Raw genomic sequence first — 12,173 nt, 5'->3', positions numbered from 1 at the left:
GTTATTTCTCTTACTGTGTTCATGGAACTCTGATGTTCTTCTAATGTGGAGCTGATTCTTCTTGAAAGTAATAATAATAAAAAATGATAATCCAGGCTGAATTATTAAGACAAAGACACATCATGGATTTACTTCTCATCTATGCGGATTGCCTCAAGAACAGAGGGAGTTTCATTTTTCTAGCTTACCCTTTTCCCTGCCTCCCTGATAGCAATCTTTGTGAGGCCAAATCCTGGAGTGGAACATACTGTTGGTTTTCCATGTAAAAACAGGGATTTTGCAATATTTCATCACGTTGATTTCATCACCTTTTTCTATGAACTGCATTTTTGGGATCAAAGGTGCAAGCCAAGTAGCAAGATGATAATAACTGCAAAAAATGATACTATTATTCAGACTTTCTGCAAGCAAGAAGGAATCGAAGAATCTCTGCGAATGTACAGCTATCATACTTTGCTTTTTTTCTTGTGAAGTAAAATGTTATCCTATCGGCTACAGCGTAAAGATTTGTTCACTATAAATCTCTGTTTATTTGTGTGGAATTGCTTTGGTTTTATATTTCCAGTAAAAGAAATAGATATGTATCCTTAATAGAATTATAGTAAGAGGTAATGTAAAACTGACAGATAAAATAGTATACAGTTACTAGTTAAGGTGATTATACTCTTTGCATAAGAATCTTAAATTCTGGTCGGAAAATAAAGCTTCTGTTTTTCTGGCCTGATGAATGTTCAAAGCTTCTGAAAATCACTTAATTTGAAATCAGCCTTATTTCTCCTCGGAAGAAAAAACTTCACCTTGGGTTACTGGTAGAGACAATTCAGAAGTTCAGTGGAGAGAGTGCCAGTGTGGCACATTGCCTTCACGATGGGACATGACAGTGACAAGTGCCAGCAGCTGAGGACATCAAAAGTGCTGAGAGCACCCATACAAGAGGGAAGACTCCTTTGAATCCCTTGCCAGAATTCACTCCAAAAGCCTTGAGGTCAATCCTGTGAGACTCGAAATTATGCCTGAGGTGCATGGAAGTATTTCTGAAGGAACGAAACATTGCTTTAGGTGTGCAACACAACATCAAACAATTTCCTTTAAACTAGTGTTATTGATGTTATTACTGGAGAGTGTTGGTGGATATCTGTTGATTTTTGACTAAGCCTGGATCTCCCTAAAGCTGATCGGAATGCCAGCTGCTTGTCTGTCTTTCAAAATAAGAATATACTGTGTTCTTTTCCCCTGGGAGCTGTGTGGGATAGCGAGGCTTGATGGGAGTGGAGCTGAGCCAAGAAAACAGGTATTAAGCAATGGAGAGTGATTTGTGGCTGAGCAGCTAGGCAATTTGAGGGTGGTGGTGGTGGATGGAGATTATAATGAAAAGGATTAGAATAGGAGTGCAGAGCAACTAACGCCTTGAAAAGGAAGCAAGCCAGAAAGAGTTGTTGAGTGGAGAATGGTGGAAAGTAACTTTGGGGACTGTGAACAAAGAGATGTCCTGCATGTTGTGCATGTGATTACCCTTGGTACCGCAGCCACCCAGTTCTCAAAAACACCTGCTCGTGTAGAGTGTTGTCCATGTTGGTGGATGGGCATTGCAGACTGCGCCTGTAGGCAGCTGCTAGTTGGGGAGCAGGAGGCTGCCCAGAGAGGGGAGGCAGCAAGGAGTGCAGGACCGGGTCCCAGTGGGGCCCCATGGATTTTGCGTGTTGCAGTGTGGCAGGGACTCAGGGAAGAGGAATGAAGGAGGTGAGAAGTAAGACAGAGGCCAACTTCCATGGTTTACGAGGCTGCAGGGATGCACTGAGCCATGGATTTACAGCAACTCTCTTTTTCCAAAACAAGTTTACAGGAAGCGCTATGAATAGAAATTGTTCTGCTAAAGGATGTTGCCTTCTGCTTTCAGTAAAAATTACTTTTGTGATCTTCCAGTTTTGCTCCTCCTCTGCTGACCTAAGACCTCTTATTGCATGTGTTTACTTACAAGACAAAACTGGAATTTTTCTGTTTTGATAGAAGCCATAATCCAACAGCTCCTGCTGTCTCAGCACTGCTTCTTGTAAGGTCTTGGTGGGTTATGAGAAGAAATGTGCCTTATTTGTATTCTCATAAAGCACAAAAATATGCAGTCGTGAATAATTTATTTTATTGACATCTTATTTATGCGGCACAGACATTCACACTAACATCTAGAGAGCCTAGATTATATGCAGAAAGCATACAAATTTATTAAAGTAGATATATGAAGAAGGTGGTTACATAAGAGACAATCACCATAATATACAGCTTAAAGGCACTGTCATTAAAAATATATGTAAATGATTTAAAACAGTACATAATGCAAGAGAGGGTTTTAGGTATCACAGGAATCCAGTCAGAAAAGCAGGACATTCACTTTGCATATGATAAAGAGATTGACCTGTTGGTCTGCTAATTATCTGCTTTACTTGACAGTTTCCCACGATTGAAATTCCTGCTCCCTAGGCTGCTAGAGAGCAGGGTGGTGTGATGTTCAAGTGAATACATATGATGAGGAGCTATGTCAGCGCAACTCACTTCAGTACACTCCCTTCTTACTCATGGCACAGCACTATCTTGGAAGAGATCTTGCTTTCTCTTTCAGGGAAATTGTAAGTGCGTAACTATCTAATCTGAGTCAAAAAAGAGAGGAGAGTACTGGGTCTGGTGGCCAGGTAATGTTCTTTTGGTCACAGTTTCCTTTCTGAAAAAGCTCTCACTGCAGTAATAAGGAGAGAAGATACTGATCAAAGCTTTATATTGGGGATTGCAAGTACTGCAATACTGGAAACTTTATACTAGTGCTGTTGAAAACAAAATAAACAAACAAACAAAACAATTATCCTGATCAGGATACTTCTCCTTCCTGTCTGTTTTGTGGTTTCTAAAATCCCTTTGAAATGTTGTACCTGAAGATTGGTAGCTGTATTTCTTTCCAGGCCATATTGATTAACTGGCAGAGTGAGTTTTTTTTCCAACACACTGATGATTTAGCTCAAAAGAAGAAGAAGGATTTGCCTTCAAATGAAGCAAGCTTAGATAACTCTGAGTTTGGAAAGAAGAGTTGCTTTTCATTCTCTGTAAGTGTCAGCAGTAAAATTGAAGTCAAATCTTGAATACACTAGTGTATGTATACTTGTATTCTGTACTGGAGTACAATACCACCAGTCTTATAGGAAAGCAACAATAGGGGAAAACTAATCTCTCCATTTATCTTACATTGCCTTTCAGAACAGAGTTATGCAGAAGATCTCCCAGTGAGTTTTCTTTGTGGTTTTGCCCTGGATCTTGGTTCTACACATGCACAAATTTTCTCCTTTCTTTCATAGGTGCAATTTACATTTAGTATTTTGTCTGAACTCGCTTTGGTCTGGCACTATTTTTTTTTTATTCTTTTTTTTTAATTTTTTTTAGTTGGAGATTATGTCTGGCTAGTGACATTGCTTACTGCTGCCCATTCTGGAAAAGTATTCAGCTGGAAGAGTCTAATTCCCCACGTGTTGATTGCCACCATGACGACAGCCAGACCAATCAGATTTACTCCCAGACCAGCTATCACCTGCAAAAACAAAATTTATTAGAATACGTCAGTGATGCTTGATCAAAATCAGTTAAAATAGAAACAGAGAAGGCAAAGAAGGTAACAGTGGGCATGATGAAGAACCCTGATGGAATATATTTGTATGTACTTATATGTATAGTAATAAAATACATATATACTAATTTCTAAAACAAATAGAAATAAAGGACTGAAAAGGACTGAGTATTATGTATCAGAATGTAAGCTGTGAGAATATTCAGGAGTGATAGTCAGAGGTTGATGCAGCTCATCAGAAAACTGCTTAGTTTATTGCTTGAACTTCTCAATCACATAATCAGAATGGGATTTTAAACCACACATAGAAGAGGAATAACTGCATGATTGGTGATAATCGTGTGATTCAGTGTGGAACGACATGATAAAACTGATTCCTTGTAGTCTCCTGTCTTCCCTAAGCACCCTACTGTTCAGTCTGCTTCTTCTGCAATTGCCATTGTGCTTGTTCTAACAGGTCAGCACAAACTCTTGTGTACTCCTGTTGTTTGATACCTGTTTGACCATTATGTTCAAAAATACAAAGATGAGAAATATTTATATCCTACAGTAGGTGTCTAACTGTTCTTAACCTGTCACCTCTGTGGCATAGCAGCAGAGTAGACAAGTATGACCTTATTAACTCCAGTACCATCATCATTATTATAAGCTACTGTGCATGGGTACAAGGCACAGGGATTGCATGAAGAATGGGAGGATATACCCAATCTCAGAACTCACCATATCTTTAATCTGGCAATGCCCATAACTGAAGACAATGGCATTTGGAGGATTACCCACGGGCAGCATCACCGCAAAGGAGATACACATGGTGACAGGAATCAGGGTGTATAAAGGGTTGATAAGCAGGGTTTCTGACTGGAAGGAGAGGAGCAGGGAGAGAAGTTTTACTTAACCAGTAACAGCCAGTGCTCATAAATAAGATGAAAAAAACTTATCCGGTTCATATAAAGATAATAAGGCTATGAATCTCAGCTCCCTCATTTTTACACATAAGCATGAAAGTATTTCTGTTTGTTTGATGGGAAAATGGTGTAATTTGGAGCTGGTAAACCTCAGAGGATTTCTGTTAAGCTATTTAGCACTAAAATAACTCCACAGTGGTTGCAGATTGCTACTGTTAGGCCATCCTTTATTTCCTACTTGTTCCCCATGTCATTCTATGCTGTGTGTTTTTGATCTGATCACTGAGTATTGCTTCAGTCGTTCTCCAAGACAGATCACAAGAGGTTGGCATTATGGTTGTTTTTTTTTTTTATTTCAGCTGCTAAAGATACTTAAACAATTCTTAAAGTCTTCCTAACCATGGTTAAGAAAGAACTGTAGAATCACAGAACCATTAAGATTGGAAAAGACCTCTAATATTATTTAGTTCAACCTTCCACCTACCACCAATATTGCTTACTTAAACCATGTTTTGCAGTACCAAATCTACAAATTCCTCAAACACTCAACCATCTCTCTGGGCAGCCTGTTCCATTGCCTGACTATTGTTTTGAAGAATAAATGTTTCCTAATATCCAACCTAAACTTCCCCTGGCACAACTTGAGGCCATTCCCTCTCATCCTATCATTGTTACCTGGGAGAAGTCAATTCCAACCTCACCACAACCTCCTTTCAGGGAGTCATAGAGAACTATAAGATCTTCCCTGAGCCCTCCTGTGCTCCACACTGAACAATTGCAATTTTCTCAGCCTCTCCCCATAATTTTTGTGCTTGAGATTCCTCACCAGTTTTGTTGCCCTTCTTTGAATACCTCCCCCCAGGGCCTCAATGCCCTTTTTGTAGTGAGAGGCTCAAAACTGAACACAGTACTAAAGGTGCAGCCTCAGCACGGCTAAATACAGAGGGACAATTACCTCCCTGTTCCTGATGGCAACACTATTTCTGATACAAGCCAGGACCCCTTTGGCCTTGGCCACCTGGGCACACTGCTGGCTCGTCTTCAGCCGAGCACCAAGAAACACCCCCAGATTCCTTCCCTCCAATCAATCAATAAATATATAAATATCAATAAAGATATACAGGACAAGCTTGAATACTGACCCCTGGGGAACACTGCTTGTGACTGATTGCCAGCTCCGTTTAACTCTATTCACCAAGACTCTCTGGACCCAGCCCTCCAGCCAGTTTTTTACCCAGCAAAGAGTGTACTTATCCAAGCCATGTGCTGCCTGCTTTCTCCAGGAGATTACTGTGGGAGACAGTGTCAAAGGCTTTACTGAAGTCTAGGTAGACTATGTCTCTCATCCACCAGGTGGGACACCTGTTTGTAGGAGATGAGGTTGATCACGCAGGAGCTGCCTTTCATGAACCCACACTGTCTGGGCCCAATTTCCTGGTTGTCCTGCACATACCATGTGATTACACTCAAGAGGATCTGTTCCATAACCTTTCCCAGCACCAAGGTCAAGCTGACCAGCCCGTAGTTCCCCAGATCCTCCTTGTTGTAAATGGGAGTCACATGGCAAGCTTCCATTCATCTGGGACCCAGCTGTCTGTGGTCCAGATTTGCACTGTGAGGAGGCAGTACTGGTGGAACATACTTTCAGAGCGATCTAAAGAATTGTTCTTGCATTAGACCCTTCACAAGTGGTGAAATTTTGTATTTTAGTCTGTGTTGCTGTAGCCTAGTTCTACGGCAGAGGGAAACCATATTCTCAAGGCTAACTGAAGAGGAAAGCATCTCCAAGTTACTTTCAGAGTCAAAAAAGAAAGCCTGACATCTTAAGACGTCAGTTCAGAATACTTAAATAGATTACCACTCTAAATTTCTCTTAGAAGAGTCTCTGTGGAGCACAGAGATAAATCTGTACTCATAAGCCATACTAACACAATTATTTATTTTCATCTGATCCTATATTCATATTGTCTCAGAGTTGTTCACATGATGTACTCAGGGACCATCTCATAAAATTGTTATAGCAGGTAACCACAATTCATGTTCTACATTCTTAGTAAGAAAAACTACACATTACATAAAAGAAAAGAAATGAGACAGTTTTTTGGAGCTGTTATTCCAATATAGAACTAAATTTGCATCTCTTTTCTCTGCTTTTGATACCAATATCCAGACTTTTTCTCTGTTTCTTACAATAATCTCTGCTTGTGATGTTGTGTTGTGTGTGCTTACCAGATCAATCTATCCCCTTGAGCCCATTTTAATCTGATTATATGAAATTCTTTATTAGTCTTTCCTTACATGTGGTGAGTGGATAACTACTAACTTATGAATAATGTATTTAAAATAACATGTTTGAAGGTTTATTTAGACTTCACATCATACGCTTCAATTGCATGGTCACCTTTCCTTGTATTTAGTCTATCTATCTCTCATAGCAGGAGCTATGTTTTTATATTGTTCTAGAGGTCTTGAATAAATTTATCAGGACAAAAGTTGCCTTTCAGGTGGTTGTTGTGAGGTTATTTTTTGTTAGGTTGGTTTTTTGGGGGGTGTGGAGTTGGGGAATGAAGGCTAAATTTCTTGTGATCTGAGTGCCACTGATCTAACAGAAAACAACAGATTAAAACTGCTGTTGTTTATACTCACCATGCTGCATAAAATAGGTAGAAATATGGTTATGGTTGCTGGATTGCTAACAAACTCTGTTACCAGGGACACTAAAATACAGGCCAATAGAGTTACAGCCCAGTAGGGAAGGCTGCTCAGGGACAGCATTTGGCGTCCAATCCATGTAGAGAGGCCAGAAGTCTGAGGAAAGGACATAAGCACAACAGTGACTAAGTACATGTTTGTTAACCAGATTGTTTTCTTCAGGATAGTCAGAGAATGTCACCAGCAAGTAAACAAAATTAAGATCAGTCTTTTCTCCATTACCTTTTATTCAGTAAACTGGATTTCAGTGTAACGACTGAAAAAGAATTGTCCATAGTACCACAGAGATACATTTGACAGTTAATAACTTGATTCTGCACCAAGGCTGATTTTTCCCCTTTCTTCAGTATATGAACTGAATTATTATAGATTGGTAATGAAGGACTGCATAATGTTGGCAGAATTTTGAGATGAAGATATACAGATTTAGTTGCCTACACATAGGTCTCTGCAGGAGAGCTAGGTGTGTATTCATAAATTGTACTGCAAGGAGATGTCTTCAGTACAGCCCAGAGCATGATTTGTCTTATCAGCACTAGGAGCATGACTGTTTCCTAAATATGAGCATCCTGTGGAAGCTGAGATGTTTTCCCCAAGCTGCTTAGCTGCTCATTGAGAAAGGGTCCCACAGATGTGTCCCTCAGATCCTTTCACTTCTCCCTGCCATGTTGGAATATCTAGTTCTTCCAGAGCATCTGAAACGGCAATAGAAGGCTATGCTTACAAAACTGATTCGGCCCTGCCTATCTTTGTTAGCTAGGTAGCTTTTTGTTGAGGGAGCAGGTGTACAAACTTGAAAGTTTCTGCACTGTAATCCCAATCTGGAGCACATACAAAAGGATAGAAATTCAGGGTTTTTTTTTGTTTGTTTGTTTGTTTGTTTGTTTGTTGCTGTTGTTGTTGTTGCTGCTGTTTTTTTAAGCAGGGGAATATAATCTAAATCAGTACCTTGCATCCAGCTGCTAAAGCATAACCACCTCCAACCAACACTACAATTTCCCAGGGCATGGTCTTCTGGAAGTCCTTCCAGGTGATGATGGGGTCCAGTGTGTTGGTGTTTGTTGGCCTTTCAGCATCTCCTATATCAAAATAAGGCACATGCATGATCAACACTGACCTGGCATTTATGCAAAGTCTTCGCTAGTAATAATGCAATATTCATGGGAATTATCTTGAGAACTTTCTATGAGAGGTGAAAAAGAGTTTAGTTTATTTCTCTGGTTATCTCAGCTTCAGAAATTGCATCATACTGATTCCAAATATTCTGACCTCTCCTTGGCTGCTCTGTTGATGTGAATAGTTGTAAACCCTTCTGCTTTATGCTACAGCCTTTCAAGAGACAATCTTCTCAGTTGTGTATGCACGTGCGAATTATGTGTAGATTATAAAGATGAAGATACAATGGGATTATTTTCTCAAAGGAAGGCATTTCCTCTTTCCACTAAGTCATGAAGTTTAATAATGTGCATTTATGTTCCTAGGCTTTAGCTGATGACAGTTTGCTGAGATGCTTGAGTATATTATGGAAGTAAGAGATAGAGGGTGTTATTTTTCCTATATTTTGCATGTATTTCAGTATAAAACCCAAACATATCTATACACATTTGTAATTTTTACATAACACTATGCAGGAAATTATGTTTTTATAAATGATTGCTGAAAGTCTGGCACAGCAGACTGATCATCACTTCTGAACATCATCAAAAATGAACGCTAATAATTAATCATTATTATTACTGGGATAACAGCAAGAGAAGCATTGCCAAAAATTACAACTGCCAGACAGTAACAACTGTTACCTTTTTTACATCTTTTTACGAGATTATCATTTACTTCTTCCATACAAATAAAGACTAAATTATTTACTAGATGTTATCTTCAGCCAATTTTTCAAATCTCTGCATTCTCAAAATAGAACTACATCTCAATCTTTCCTAAAACTCTTTCTTAAATTTTGAAAACTCTATAAATACAGATAAAACCTGTTGGTAATCTGCTAGATAAGACCACATAAATAAAAGTACAGGAAAACAAGAGGAGATTGATGTAAGAGATGGTATCAGAGGAAATACCTCTACAATTCCACAATTAATATGTATTCATCAAACGTTTTGCAGAAACTAGAAAAACGTAATTAAAGAAAAACATGCCAGATCTCTTTCTTGCCACATGTACTTTACCTTTTTCTTTTTTTCCAAAACATGGCTTTTTTGCTGGAATGAGGAAAAGGAGGAAACCAAGAAAAACAGAAACAGTGGCATCAGTCCGGTAACCTTTCCTGAGAAAGAAGCAGTGGGGTTATCATAAAAACATGCTTACAAAGCCTTTGTAAAGTATCTCTTAGCAGTTACACAATCCCAGAATTGCAACACAACTGAGGTTGGAAGGGACCTCTGGAGATCACCAGGTCCAAACCTGTTCTCTAGCATTTAGAGCTGAATTTTTATTTCCACATCTGAAGTCTTAGCAACAGCCTTCTAGAAAAATATATCTTCACAACAAGGATACAAATAAGATTTTTATTCAATATAGCAATATGTATTTAGCTAATTGCAATTCATGTCGATATTTTTTAACTTTCTAGTGAAAAAAGATATCCCTTTTTGTTTTAAAATTTATTAACTTTGATGTACAGAAAAACAATATGCTTACTAGAAACAGTAAACAGTAAACACATTCTCAGGAAAAGGCAAACCTAAATGATCCTTAAAAGTGAACAAGACTGTTTTTAAATTAAACTTCTAAAACTCAGTTTGATAATATATTTTCAGATGTGTCAAACTACAAGTACCCTCAGGAAATCCCAAAAGTAAAGACGATTTTTCAGTCAAAATCGGGATAACTTGTCAAAATAATTTTATACAATAGAAACCGGAAGAAAATTCAACTTCATTTATTTAATCTTTGGTATGTATTCTTTGTTAATGTTACTTAAATAGATTTTTTTCAATATTACCTACAATAAAAAAATAACATTACTTGTTTCAATTTTCTGTCTAATATTCAACTAAAATATTTTCTTGATAAACTTTATTTTCTCAAACATACACTGTTTTGTCAAAATATTATTCTTTCAGTATAAAATTAAAAAAAAAACCAACAAATTTTAATTTGAATTATACAATCAATATATTCCAGTGATACCATCTCTATGAATGCATTAAACTTTAGCACCTGCCCTTCCTACTTATTGCATTGAAAATATGTTTTAATTTGTCTGCTTAGTTCCCTCTGCTTTACTCGTAAGCAAGAATACAATTTGCTGCTGTGTGAACAGCTGTAGTTTAAAAAGCAGAAATAAGTATTCAATTTTCACTACCTTGTTAGAAGTGGATAATAACATTTTATAGACAAAACTTATGGCATAAAGTCTGAAGATGTAGTTGCTTAAGGAACTTCACTTACTTTTCAAAAAATGACGACCAGCCTGGTACAAAGCCGGGCTCACGAGTAAACCAAAGCAAGGTCATCAGGATGAAGAAAAATCCAGTCACCATCTCGGGATAGCTAGAAACAAAACCAACCAAACTAACTATACAGGTGTCAGTCTGAAAACCTGAGAGCAGATTTGAGAAGAAATAAGGAATTAGAAAGGTTTATAACAGAAGAAGTAAAAAACATAAGGAAATTAGAAAAAAAAAATCATTTGAATTAAGGAATTCTGCATTTGGCTCTCAACTGAAAACCAACTAAACTCAGTAAAAACAGGCTAAAATATCATTATTTTCAATTCAGTTGTTCATTGGCAGGAGCTAAAGGAAAATATAATATATATTTATAAATGCTTGTTATGTATTTGCATCATTATCTGTAACGTGGAAAGAAGGTAAAGTTCATGTTTCTATTCTTCTGTAAGCACTTCGTACTGAACCTTTTAAAAAGTGTAGTAAGCATAGTTATGCTTATAACAATATATAGCAATATTTGCCAATCAAAATGTAAACCCATACCAATATTTTTGCACGTAGTTCTGCCTAGTCAGGCAAATTCCCGAGGTCTGTTTTACCTGACATTCCCCAGTTTCTTATATTCTTCATGAATTCTTCTCTCTGACATTTCTTCCCGTTTTGTTTTCCTCTTCTTGCTCACAGAACAGGTTTCCTTAAAACTGAGGTAAATAGCACAGTAAAATTAGACAATGGCATGAAGTGAAAAGCTGTAAGAAAAATAACAATAAAGAAACAAACTGAAAACTTCAGTTGCAATTCTTCTTGGGTAAAGATGTGATTTTTGGGCAAGGCCTCGTGGCAGTGGGAAGGGAAACTATTGCTTGTGATGTTTGTGTAGTCTATTTTCCAGGTCTTTCTGAGAAACAGTCTTAGACATGGTATGAAGGTCCTTGTGGAGCCTTGTCTAATCCTGACTGGTATCACTGAACCTCCCCGGGCTGTAGCTGAACTCCCTTTCTGTAGGCTTCCTCAGATGGCTGCTGGTGGCTAGATTTTGTCCAGTGCCCAAAATCTCCAAAGGCTAGGTCTAGTTTACACTATCCCATAGAAAGACTATGATCAACTATCAATAGATTTATTGGGTATGAAGGATTTATATGCCTTCTATGAGGACCAAGGGTAGCCAATGTTCATATGTCCTGGTCTGGCTTCTGAGTCCAAGTTTCAATTGAACGTTCAGGATTAACTAAGTAATGATAAAAGGTATGCTGGAGAACCCAATAGTTTTCATAGTTTGTCTGCTTCTACTCTTCTTAACGTTCTCCAAACCAAGAGCAAGACCTTATTGCTTCTGCCACAGAGACCAAGACAGTCAATATGTTTTCTCCTGATGAAGAATGTCTGTACATCTGTCAGGTAAATACAAGCACAAGTGCATTTAACATTTGAATACGTTTAAACTTGCTATACATTTATATGCAAATTAGGCAAAACTGCTAGCCTTCACATTATAGCAAAGCATCTGTAATTGAAAGGAATATTCTTTCAAGTTCACATAAAAAT

At 37.9% G+C, this 12,173-nt stretch overlaps 1 protein-coding gene across 2 annotated transcripts in view; it reads right to left on the bottom strand.

Moving 5' to 3' along the window:
- Positions 1–2,251: 2,251 nt before the first annotated feature.
- The window catches only part of SLC13A4 (solute carrier family 13 member 4), a 29,279-nt gene continuing 19,357 nt past the window's right edge, over positions 2,252–12,173 (bottom strand). The window contains exons 10-16 of one of the 2 annotated variants that reach the window (XM_085229156.1): positions 11,228–11,329; positions 10,627–10,728; positions 9,372–9,499; positions 8,170–8,300; positions 7,156–7,317; positions 4,325–4,462; positions 2,252–3,568 (exon numbers count right to left, since the gene is read on the bottom strand). In XM_085229156.1, coding sequence (XP_085085282.1) covers positions 3,431–3,568; positions 4,325–4,462; positions 7,156–7,317; positions 8,170–8,300; positions 9,372–9,499; positions 10,627–10,728; positions 11,228–11,329 — 901 coding nt within the window. In that variant the 3' untranslated portion in view covers positions 2,252–3,430. The remainder of the gene's footprint in view (positions 3,569–4,324; positions 4,463–7,155; positions 7,318–8,169; positions 8,301–9,371; positions 9,500–10,626; positions 10,729–11,227; positions 11,330–12,173) is intronic. The other variant, XM_085229163.1, reaches the window with a different exon arrangement.

The sequence above is a fragment of the Meleagris gallopavo genome, chromosome 1 (genome assembly GCF_905368555.1).
Source record: "Meleagris gallopavo chromosome 1, MGAL_WU_HG_1.1, whole genome shotgun sequence".
Taxonomy (NCBI): Eukaryota; Metazoa; Chordata; class Aves; order Galliformes; family Phasianidae; genus Meleagris; species Meleagris gallopavo.
This window is presented reverse-complemented; position numbering and strand designations above follow the sequence as displayed.